Below are 12722 nucleotides of genomic sequence, written 5' to 3'. Positions count from 1 at the left end.
GCCAGACTGAGTAGGCAATACTGACTTTGATGGACCGCGGGTCTGGTTCAGTATAAGGCAGCTGCACGTGTTCATGTGAACCTGCTACCTGAGCCTTTAACTGAAGATGCTGGGGATTGAACCTGGGACCTTCCGCATGCAACGCAGAAGCTCTACCACTCAGCCAGAGTCTCAGGTCAAGGTCTTTCCCGTCACCTACTGTCTCATCCTTTTAACTGCTGCCGAAGATTGAACTGGGGGTTTTCTGCAATGCGGAGTCAAAGCTCGACCGCTGAGCCGCGGTCCCACAGAAGAGACAGGCTACAGTGGCCCAACAGTGCATGGGCAATGAGGTGTGTGAACACATGAACACTTAAGGCTGCCTTATACTGAATCAGACCCTGGCTCCAAAGTCAGTCTTCTCTACTCAGACCGGCAACAGATCTCCAGGGTCTCAGGTCTTTCACATCACCTATCTGCCTAGTTCCTTTAACTGGAGATGCCGGGGACTGAACCTGGGGCCTTCTGCATGCCAAGCAGATGCTCTACCACTGAGCCACGGCCCCTCCCCTCCATGGTTTGGACAGTGGCTGGCCTACACTTTCACTGCAGGGCGAGGCGAAGGCAGCTGGGGTAGCTTAAGCAGCAAGTTTCTGCGAGCTATGATTGTGGGAGAGACAGCCCAAACTCCCAGGACTGGTATGACGAGTATCTCAGACCAAACTGCCAACACTCCAGAGAGCACACTCAGCATACATTCCTACCTCCACCTATTGCCACACACCACTAGCAAAGGTACAAATGGGTGGAGGCAGGCACCTCTGAATTTGCTGAGCGGTACTGGAAAGCCAGCGTCCTTTAGTTTCTCTCGCCTTCATCTCTGCCAACGACAGCCACTTTACCAGGGCCATAGAGGGTATGCCCAGGGACCGGCTGGTTGTTAGCAGGAGAACAGAAAATTGCGTACCACCCCCACCCACCCCCAAAATTAGGTTCTTTCTTCCCAAACACACATGAAGCTGCCTTATACTGAATCAGACCTTTGGTCCATCAAAGTCAGTATTGTCTATTCAGACTGACAGCGGCTCTCCAGGGTCTCACGCAGAGGTCTTTCACATCACCTACTTGCCTGGTCCCTTTAACTGGAGACACAGGAGATTGAACCTGGGACCTTCTGCATGCCAAGCAGATGCTCTGCCACTGAGCCACAGCCCCTCCCCAACTGCTGGCTGTATCCAGACCTCTGGCTGCAGCAAGGAGGACATAGGCACGTGCACGGAAAGAGAACTCATGGGTATGTGCGTGCGTACCTCTATGTGGATCACGGCAAGGGCAAAATTCAAAACTCTTGAATGAGGCTATCCTACAATCCATCGTTCGTACTAGCTTTTCACAGCATGTGGAAGCCTCGAGCTTAATAATGAACGGCTGGCAGAGGCTGCTCTTCAAAAGGTGGCATTTGGGCATTTGTTATTTCACGAGAAACAAAGTCACCGGGGTTGGGGGGGCGGGGAGGAGAGGAGAGGCGACCGTTTCACATCCATCATTTCTCTGCAGCCCCTTTTTAAGGCACGGAGAGTTCCGTCATTCATACGTTCTTGCAACCCTGCAAAAAAGCCACCACCTCATCAGCAAGGCTGGCGTCAGGGGCTGGATGCCAGCCAAGGCTCGCAGCAGGCCAGAGTGGGACCACTCCCTGCTGGAGACACTGAAATGGTCTGGCCATTTCCCATCGGGGGGGCAGCAGAGCAAAGAAGGTTCAAGAGACACATGTGCTTTCCTAACAGCCCTCACCTGAACAAAGGCTGCTGGATCAAGGGCCCAAATTGGGGGGGTCCTCTTCCTATTAGCAAATGCTGCCCATTTCTCACATGCTGCTCAACAGCCTCCCAGCCACAACGTTAAGTCAGTGCTGACCTTTGCGCTCCCTTCTTCGGTTTCATCTATTCCTGTGCCGGCCGGCTCTCTCCCTCTCCCCGCCCCCCCAGCCAGCCCGGTGAAATCCAATGCTAACCTGCAATCCTTCCAGGTTGGTCACTTTTAAAGCCGAGATGGGATCCATCTTGGGATCCATCCGCTTGGTGGTTTATTTCAGGGGGAATCACGTCGCCAATATCACACCTAACAACTGCACACGCACAGACGGCTCATCTCCCATTATTATATACTTGCTCCTGATTGCTCCTGAACTCAGACAAGTGGAGATGGAGATCTTGCCCTGGTTAGCCCGCTTTGGGTCATCTGACTAGAAACCATTCTTGACTAGACAACTAGTAATATTAGTATTTTATTTATTAAAGCATTTATCCCGCCTTTCCTCATGGTTCAAGGCGGCTTACAATAAGAGTTAAAAACAACTTCAGTTAAAAACAAAATAAAATGGCAAACCCTAAATCTCTCCCCACCCCTTAAAAGATGCCTGCCATTCAAACCCCCCTCAAAAACCCTGGCAAGCAGGCAGCCCTTACAGCGCCTCCTGAAGATCCCCAAGGAGGTGATTCTTCCTCCCCCCATCACCTCTTCAGGGAGGCCACGACGGAAAAGGCCCTGGCGCTGGTCAGAGACGTAAGCCCATTCCGGCCCTACGCTTTCTTAACGTTCAAACTCTGAAGAATGGTAAATATCCTAAGCAGATGTACGCGGCCTTGACGCAAAGAATTGTTCTCCAAAAAGAGGCTCGGCTCACCTTCTGGAACGTGACCTCCGCGACAGGTCCCGGCGACTGGGGTATCGCGGCCTCCCTTCGTGATGCTCTCTGCTGCGAGACCGCCTCCTCTTCCATCTGTGGGTCATGTAGGACTCCTGCTCGGGGGAGCGGAAGCGCTTACAGTGATGCATCTGCGGACGCAAAGGAAGCACTTTGGTAAACACCAGAAAGCTGCCGTCAGCGAAATGAGTCCGTCCTAAAAAAGCGCTCCTGCAATCCTGGCCAACTTGATGTGCCTACTCACACCATGTGAATCTGATTGTACTTTAAAAGGTGTATTTTAAATTTATGCTGGGCAGTTAGGCCAGGCGTGGTAGGAAATTCAGGCCCAGAGTATTCATGTCTCAGTGCCAGTAAAAGGGCCTTTGTGACATAAGCATCACATCCTGCAAGACCCATCATGTTAAAGTCATAGTACCAGTTTAGTATAGGGTCACCAAAAAAACCCACAAATAAGTGGGCTCTAGATCAAATAGGAAGAAAGTAGATTCCTTTGAAATGTGGTGTTGGAGGAGAGTGTTACGGATACCGTGGACTGCCAAAAAAACAAATCAGTGGGTTATAGATCAAATCAAGCTTGAACTGACCCTAGAAATTAAAACAACTAAACTGAGGCTATCGTGTTTTGGTTACATTATGAGAAAACAAGAGTCACTGGAAAAGACAATCATGCTAGGAAAAACTGAGGGCAGCAGGAAAAGAGGAAGACCCAATTGGATTGACTCAATAAAGGAAGCCACGGCCCTCAATTTGCAAGATCTGAGCAAGGCTGTCAAAGATTTTGGAGGACATTGATTCATAGGGTCGCCATGAGTCGGAAGCAACTTGACAGCACTTAACACACAGAGATCAAATCAAGACTGAACTGCCCCTAGAAGCCAAAATGACTAAACTGAGGCTATCATACTTTGATCACATTATGAGAAGACAAGAGTCACTGGAAAAGACAATCATGCTAGGAAAAGCTGAAGGCAGCAGGAAACGAGGAAGACCCAACACGAGATGGATTGAGTATATAAAGGCAGCCACAGTCCTTTGTTTACAAGACCTGAGCAAGGCTGTTAATGACATTAACGTTTTGGAGGACATTGATTCATAGGGTCGCCATGAGTCGGAAGTGACCTGACAGCACGTAGCACAAATATATACCAGTTGAGAACCACCTTTTTAGAAGAGACATCACCCAAATGCATCTGAAAGATGTGCCCTTTCGAGTACCATAGGACAATGAGGGTATCAAGGTTTCATTCCTTGTCACGAATCCTATTTTTGCATCCGTACCGATGCAACGTGCTTTCAGGACTGCAGGTGAGTTCACTGCTTTTGCTGACCCAAAGGAAACACTCATCAGAAATGTGTAACAGCCAACGTAGAGGCAGCTGGATAAGAGCACATACTCTTAAAGCGACTAACTTAAGAGTACGCTTCTCTGAACTCAACAGGACTGGCATCCAAGTAAACATGCCGAGAACTGGGTGGCACCTGTTCTTAAAGGACTAAGAACTCAGCGGGTTTGTCACAAGACGAAGAACAGATGGCATCGTGGTCAACAGGCTGGTTTGGTCTGGCCATAGCATACAGCATCCGGAAGACCAGGCGGCCAGATGTTCATGGCCAAAAAGTAATCTCTGCTGTCTGGGAACTATTATATGGTCCCTACAGAACAAATCTGTCTTGGTTTTCAGCAAACCTGAGGACACAATTAAAACAGTAATTTTAATCAGCACATTACACATGCATGCCACCCTGCGAAGGCACATTTAAGCCGGCTACCCTCCTTTAAGGGAAACCCCTCTGGACATACAGGGCAGTAATGTCTTTATCCCAGGGTGTGGCATTGTCCTAGGGAGAAGGGGAAAACGGAATAAAGCGATCTGCCTCTCCTGACTTCTGGAACTACTTCTAGAATTCCCCTGGCAGGAATGTGGATTCAAAATTACAATTTCCTGAACCGTGGATTAAAATAATTTGCATTTCAACTGACTTCTCGCATGGATTCCTCCAGCCATTTCAAAGCCAGCGTAGTTAAGAAGGGTGGTTTGGAGCAGTGGACTCTGATCTGGAGAACCGGGTTTGATTCCCCTCTCCTACACATGAGTGGCAGAGGCTAATCTGGTGAACTGGATTTGTTTCCCCGCTACTACACACGAAGCCAGCTGGTTGACCTTGGGCAAGTTACAGCTCTGTTAGAACTCTCTCAGCCCCACCTATCTCCCAGGGTGTCTGTTGTGGGGAAGGGAAGGTGATTTTAAGCTGGTTTGAGTCTCCCTTAAGTGGTGGAGAAAGTCGGCATATAAAAACCAACTCTTCATCTTCTTCAAAGACAATGGCCCATATCCTACCACCTGGTTATGCAAAGTTGGAGCCCTTCCCTCAGTTTAAAGAGACATCCCCCCCCCCTTGAGTGGCTCTTTCTGCAGGAAGAAGGTCTGGTTAAATTGGAGGAAGGCTTCCAACTTACTGGGTGGAAAGGCAGGATGCGGGCTGTTGACTGCAGAGTTTCGACACCCGATACAAACATTTACACGAGGTAATTAACGACAGTTTCAAAATCTTCTTAAAATTATTGTCCGTTCTCTGTTTATGTTGGAACTTCTAACATAAATGTCACTCTTGCAGTTAAGGTAACTTCTATAGCTCGATGACTGCAGCGGCAGGAAGCAGCCAGAAGCAAACATTAAAAAGTGTGGTTCCGTATAAAGATTTATAAATTAGAACACAGGAATAGTTGGTTTGTTTTTAAAACAGGCGATACTTCAAGACGGTGTAATTTAGGTGAGGGGCAAGGCAGGATTTCTCCGTTTTCATGACATTCCAATGACAGGACTAGAAAAGAACTGACTGAGACATCAGTAAAGAGACCAGTTAATTGGTACATATGGGAGAAAACCATTTCCTTTGAGACTGCTAGGCCATGTTTAGTCACCACCAGCAGCTCCTTTTATGGGTGGAGCTGCTAAAAGCAAAGCGACTCGGAAATCTAGTGTCCCTTCAAATATATAAACAAACCAGCTGTACGATTTGTGCATGTTCAGCAGCCTGAGAGCAAACATTGCTGGCTGAGGACAGCCAAGTAATAACCTGAAATGCCATTAAGACATCCACGTAATAATTCCGTATTCCCTTTCCCTGCCTCTCTCCAGCTGCTCCACTGACGCTTTTTTGTTAAGCAGTCACAGCTAACCTTTAATAATGCATCAGGGCAGCTCCAAGTTGTTCCTCTGTTGACGCAACACACACATTTGCCACAACTGCAGTTGGAGGTGTCTGCATGTTTTAAAAATAAGATGCATTTCGAAATATCGCACCGCTCCAGGAAAATGCCTTTTGTGAGTTAACTCTTAAAAGCACTGTTCTGGCTGTGGTCGTTGGCTGCTTTCTAGATGCACATTTTTCCCATCAAAAATTCTTAAAACTCAAAAATAAGCCCATATGTAGATTTCTGAGAATTCAGTTGGGAAAAATGTGCTTCTATAGAGCAGCAAATCCAAGGCAAAACCTTCTGTGCATAAATGGCCAGAGTTCCTGTGCCCTTTATTATGTTTTAATGATATCTGATCACTGTGGCCTATGGTTTAAGCAAGTAAATAGCTGGGGCCTTGGGGAAAACTACTTCACAGAAGAGGTACTGAGACCCCAATTAAGTTAATAGTGCTTGATCAGGCTCCAATTTCATGAAAACAACATAAATTCTTCTTTAAAAAATTAAATGTTATTTTTAGTATCGGGGTACAACTGAACAGAAGAGGTACCTGAGTCAGTAATCTCCATAGTGTTAATAAGCCCAATGCACTCCAAGGAAGGCCTGGGTCAAAGTGATACCATAGTCCAGAAACAAACATGATTAAAAGTATATCCGTAAATAATATTGCCTACAGAAATATTTAGAAGAGTTCGTTTTCATATGCCGACTTTCTCTACCACTTAAGGGAGAATCAAACTGGTTTATAATCTCCTTCCCCACAACAGAAACCTTGTGAGGTAGGTGGGGCTGAGAGAGCTCTAAGAGAGCTGTGACTAGCTCAAGGTCACCCAGCTGGCTTCATGTGGAGGAGTGGGGAAACAAACCCGGTTCTCCAGATTAGAGTCCACAGCTCCAAACCACCGCTCTTAACCACTACACTACGCTGGCTCTCTTGACATTTTATACTGAAAAGGAACATACTGGCAAGCCCTGTCAGGTGAATTGGTGGTGGAATCGGACCCAGCCCACTTATGGTGATTCTGTAGGGTTTTCAAGGCAACGGATGTCCAGAGGGGGGGTTTGGCCACTGCCTGCCTCTGTGTTGCAACCCTGGATTTCCTTGGTGGTCTCCCATCCAAGTACTAACCAGGTCTAACCATGCTTAGCTTCCAAGATCGGACGAGATCGGGCTAGCTTGTGCCATCCAGGTCAGGGCACTGAGTTAATTACACCCTTTAAATTATTTATTAGTTATGTTCACAGCAAATTCCTTTGATCCTGTTTTCTTGGAGGTGTTCATTCACCACCCCCTCCATTCTGGTAACATTCTCTTGTCAGTCTGACAGCCCTACAGACCCAAAAAGAAATGAGGGATGAAAGGCCAACGTCTTCCTTATTTTAAGGACTGTGCCAACGTAAAACAGCTGTTGTGTTAGCAAGCAAATATTTCCAGGAGAGACTGCTATGCCTTGCCTCAAACTCAGCTCAAAACTCCCTGGAGGTGTAACCAGCAAGCCAATCCCAAAAGACCACAACCCTCTCTCCTTAAAAGTTTAAACAATATAGAACAATTATGTATAGTCCACGGTGGGTAGCCATGTTGGTCTGTCTGTAGCAGTAGAAAAAGAACAAGAGTCCATTAGCACCATAAAGACCAACAAAATTTCTGGCAAGGTAGGAGCTTTCATGAGTCACAGCTCACTGGAGCTATCTGAACATAAAGGCCAAGGCCCCCTAAAACTGCTATACAGAGGTTTACTGCCTCTAAAGGTGGAGGTTCTCTTGTCATCTTGACTAGTAGCCACTGATGGACATTCCCTTCATGAATGTGATATTTTAAGATACGTTAACCTATACACCTTTCCTCATCTGACAGGCCTCTTTCAGACACTACCTGGCATTAAGCGATAGCCGAAATCGACATCAACAAAATATTACTGTGACGCAGCCAAATGAGGGAGTTTTAGGCTTCTTTCTCTCCTGTCTCGCAAGCCACCTCTCTTGTTCCAAAAGCAAATCAATTTGTGTGATACACCGAAACACACACACACAGGTTCAGAGAGACATTAGCATCTACACAGTTTTATCTCCCATCCAAAAATAACCTTACACAACTTCCAAAGATCTGAAACATGCAATTAACAGTGGGATGGGGCAGAAGCAAATGAAAATGCTTTAAAATTACAACTGGGGCTTATAAAAAGAGGTTTGTTCCTTTTTGTAAAGGAGAACTTGCCTTTTTCAAGCTTGGTTCTCAATAAGATGAATCTGTCAGGACTGTTCTTTATCTGATGGAAAATGGGAGCTGATAAGGAATGAATGTTCCTTATTTTAAAAAAAAAATCCATACAGAAAAACAGCATTTTAGAGAGAACAATCCTTCTCCTCGACATGATACTCTTCTATATGGAGATAATATATTGTACAGAGGAGCATTTGGAGCCCAGCTGCAGACCTTTTATCCAAAATCCCATTATAAACATGCATAAGACAGTATGATATCATGCAACCAAGCAAATTCGGAATCACAAGCTGAAAGGCGCTCGACTTCCACTGTATGTTCTGCCCTATTGAAGGGGAAAAGAACTGGCGTTTACACAGAACCTCCTTACCCAGCTAAAACCCATCTTCCTTCGTGACATATTCGTTTTCTATGTGGGAAGGTTTTTTTCCCCTCCCTGCTGGCAGAAAGGAGCAGCCAGCTGCACAAACCCCTGCCTATAATCTGCTCTGCTCTACTGCAGCCTGACGGAAGCGTTATGTAAACCTTCAAAGATGCTTATAAAAAGATTTTTTGGGGGGGGGGGGAAACAGCCATGAACACAAACCCAAATGCAAACCCCCACTGGGTGTAGGACAGTGAACTAGGCCTGTGTAAGCAGGAATGTACACATAAAGCTGCATTATACTGGTAGAGGTCTTTCACATCGCCTTCTTGCCTAGTCCTTCAACTGGAGATGCCGGGGATATGAACCTGGGACCTTCAGCATGCCAAGCAGATACTCTACCACTAAGCTGCGGCCCCTCCCAGTACAAAACTGTCTCGTGCAGTTAGGCTATCCAGCCCAGTGTTGCCTATCGGACTGGCAAGAAGAGGCAGAGAAAGACATTTCCCTAACACCACGGTCTTCAGAAGTTTCTGAAAGGAACCCCATTTCTAAGCTCACTGCATTTTTCTGGGATATCCTGGCCAAACAACTCCACCCCACTCCCCATCAAGAAATGCAGAAACCTTGCATCCTTGAAACACACATCAAGCTTATACGTTTCCACATCATTTTAAAGGTATACACCACTACTGAGTAACAGGCTAAAAATAAGGCAAAAAACCAGACGCTTCATTTAGATGGCTTTTAGGATTTTGAAACAGACCTACACAGCTATATGCTCGGGATTTTGTTCTTTTAGCAAGGCGCGATACTTCAGAGCCATTTTGCACATGAAGCAAGAGCCAGAGTGATTTACTGGTTAGAGCAGCTTCTCTCAATCAGGATTCCGACGAGAAATCGATAGGGGTTCTGTGAGAAATAGTGATGAATAGGCTAATCATATGTAGGGGATCCCTGAGACACGAATATTGTTTCAAGGGTTCCACAAGGGTAAAAAGTTTGAGAAACGCTGGGTTAGAGTGTTGATCTAAGATCAGGGTTTGATGCGTTGGCACGCGATTCGTCAGTTGACAGTATTAATAAAAGATTTTTAAAAAGATCTAGGATCAGAGAGACCCAGCTTCAAATCCCTGCTCTGTCGTGGAAGCGACCCTGGCCCAGCCACACGCTCTCAGCCTGGCCTACCTCACAGGGCTGTTGTGAAGATTAAAACGGAGAGAACAGTGTACATGGCTGTGAGTCCCCCACTGGGGAAAAGAGGAGGGGTATCAACGAAGCAGTTAAGTAAGCAAATAAGATCATAAGAAAGGCCCTGCTGGATGAGACCAAGGTCCATCAAGTCCAGCAGTCTGTTAACACAGTGGCCAACCAGGGAGCCCACAAACAAGACAACTGCAGCAGCATTATCCTGCCTGTCTTCCACTGCACCTAATAGGCATGCTCCTATTTTCTACTAGAGCAGTTCCTCTGTGGAACAGGCTTCCTTGGGAGGTGGTGAGCTCTCCTTCCCTGGAGGTTTTAAAGAAGAGGCTAGATGGCCATCTGTCAGCCATGCTGATTCTATGACCTTAGGCAGATGATGAGAGGGAGGGCATCTTGGCCCTCTTCTGGGCATGGAGTAGGGGTCACTGGGGGTGTAGGGATATATTTGTGAATTTCCTGCATTGTGCAGGGGGTTGGACTAGACGACCCTGGTGGTCCCTTCCAACTCTGATCCTGGACAGAATAGGTGCGCATCATGACTAGCAGCCATGGGTAGCCCCCTCCTCCATGAGCAAGCCCACTCCCCTATTAATAATGTGGCCCCCATCGCCACATCCTGGGGCAGGGAGTTCCACAGCTTCATTAAGCTGTTGTGCGAAGGAACACTGGCCACCGCCCAGAACATCCTGTTTCTCCTTGTTTTCCCCACCCCTCCGAGCCTCGCACCCCATCTGTAACGAGAGAGAATCGCCAACCCAACCCACACATTTTAAGGATCACCGACGCCTACTTGCCTCTGAGCCAAGATCCTTCAACCCCAGGAAGGCGGGGATCGAACCCGCCGCCCCTTAAGGGAGAAAGAAAAGGGGCCAACGCGTCGCCTTGCGGGACGCCGAAAGGCAGAGTGGGACAACCTATCGCGAGATCTCGTTCCCCCACGCAAGAGCTGGGAAGGAGCCGCTAGAAAAGCTAAATATCGCGAGACTTGCCCCCACTCCACGTACGAACAAGGACGGAGCCACTAGAGAAGCTACAATATCGCGATAGTTCCCAGCCCGAGATCGCGCCGGTCGCTTCGCAGCTCCAGGGGGCGGGGCTTGCCCAGGGGGCGTGGCCCAGGCCTGCTTCCCTGAAAGGAAAAACAGCCCCGCCTTTCTTTCTCCCCCCCCCCCCACGACCTCGGAGCCGAGATTTCCCCTCACGGGAGCGGCCTAGGCGCCGCTCCGGGTACGGCGGGAGTTTCGGCCCTCCCTACCCGCCTCCTCGCCGCCGAACCGGTCACAAAGGCCCCTCACCGCGCTGCTTTCGACGCCGGCCGAGGGAGAGCGGAGGTTTCCAGCGCCCTCCCGCCTCTTCTTTTGCCTCCGTCGTCGTAGCGAGGCTCTGCGCAGGCGCACTCCCCCTGCCCCGGGCGGCCAGAGAGAGGGAGGCGTCGCGCGGGCCAGAGCGGCCTCGCGCGCCCCCACTCCTGCGCCGCTGGCCGCTCTAGCGCTCCCTCTCTGTCGCCGTGGATGACTGCGGCAAAGGTGCGCTGCAAAAACTTCCGGGTCCTGATTTCAAGCGCCTGGAGGAGGGAAACGAGCAAATACATTGGAGGGGGAGCGGGGCAGGATATCATTTTTTAAAAAAGAAATAATTAAACGAGTTGATATGATTGTAACCTTTGTTGTTTGACAATTTTGTATATGTTTTTTTTAAATTGTAGTCATTATCTTTTTGCTTTTTTAAAAAAATAAAAAATTAATGTAATCATAAATAACCTTTGCAAAAATATTTTCAATATATTCATGGAAGGATATGCCGTGTGGGCATGCGTAGAAAGTCCAGAGACATAGCAATCACTTATAAACCATTGCTTTCTGCATAGCTTTCAACTAGGGTTGCCAACCTCCAGGTACTAGCTGGAGATCTGCTACTACTACTGATCTACTACTGAAAGACTGAGGCTGTCGTATTTTGGTCGCATTATGAGACGACAAGAGTCACTGGAAAAGACAGTCATGCTAGGAAAAGTTGAGGGCAGCAGGAAAAAGAGGAAGACCCAACAAGAGATGGATGGACTCAATAAAGGAAGCCACAGCCTTCAATTTGCAAGATCTGAACAAGGCTGTCAAAGAGAGGACATTTTGGAGGACGTTGATTCATAGGGTCGCCATGAGTCGGAAGCGACGGCACTTAACACACACACTACTGATCTCCAGCCGATAGAGACCAGTTCCCCTGGAGAAAATGGCTGCTTTGGCCATTGGATTCTATGGCATTGAAGCCCCTCCTCTCTCCAAACCCCGCCCTTGTCCACCCCCAAAATCTCCAGGGATTTCCCAACCCAGAGCTGGCAACCCTAGTTGGCTTGGATCCTAGGGTTGCCAACCTCCAGGTACTAGCTGGAGATCTGCTATTACAACTGATCTCCAGCCGATAGAGACCAGTTCCCCTGGAGAAAATGGCTGCTTTGGCCATTGGACTCTATGGCATTGAAGCCCCTCCCCAAACCCTGCCCTCCTCAGGCTCCGCCCCCAAAACCTCCCGCCGATGGTGAAGAGGGACCTGGCAACCCTACTTCCAACATTTCATAGAAACATTTATACATGTATAATACTCTCTCAAACCACAGCGCACTGCTTTACGTGCGCACGCATACGCATGCTCTCTGCACAGGGCAGCCTGACCCCCCGCAGATTTCTCATGCAAGATCATGTTGACCTTAACTTTCCTTTTTAAATAAACACAAACCCTTAAGGAATGTTCTCGATAAGGTTTTCAGAGCAGTCCCATGCAGTTGCTCCAGTCTAAGCCTACTGAAAAGACTGGAGTAATTCTCTAGCGTTGCATAGAAGAGACACTCCTTTCAGTTCAGTTCCGGCTTGACAGGTCATTAGTTTCACAATGGCCAATCTGTACAAAGCGCTGGGAGGCTTGTTACAGCCACGGTTTCCATAGTAGCAGCTGCCCTGTGTTTCTTAGCATGGGGGAACACTGGCGCATAGCAGGCGACTGGACACATTTGGGATCCCTGGCCACATTGCAGGTTGTTAGGAGG

At 48.0% G+C, this 12722-nt stretch overlaps 1 protein-coding gene across 1 annotated transcript in view; it reads right to left on the bottom strand.

Annotated features, from left to right (window-relative positions):
* The window catches only part of CLK3 (CDC like kinase 3), an 87169-nt gene that overhangs the window by 12510 nt on the left and 61937 nt on the right, over positions 1 to 12722 (bottom strand). The window contains exons 2-3 of the mRNA XM_056865742.1: positions 10978 to 11013; positions 2666 to 2817 (exon numbers count right to left, since the gene is read on the bottom strand). Coding sequence (XP_056721720.1) covers positions 2666 to 2817 — 152 coding nt within the window. The 5' untranslated portion in view covers positions 10978 to 11013. The remainder of the gene's footprint in view (positions 1 to 2665; positions 2818 to 10977; positions 11014 to 12722) is intronic.

Source organism: Euleptes europaea, chromosome 20 (assembly GCF_029931775.1).
Source record: "Euleptes europaea isolate rEulEur1 chromosome 20, rEulEur1.hap1, whole genome shotgun sequence".
Classification (NCBI taxonomy): domain Eukaryota; kingdom Metazoa; phylum Chordata; class Lepidosauria; order Squamata; family Sphaerodactylidae; genus Euleptes; species Euleptes europaea.
The sequence above is the reverse complement of the archived record's forward strand: the minus strand, read 5'-3'. Positions and strand labels throughout refer to the sequence as shown.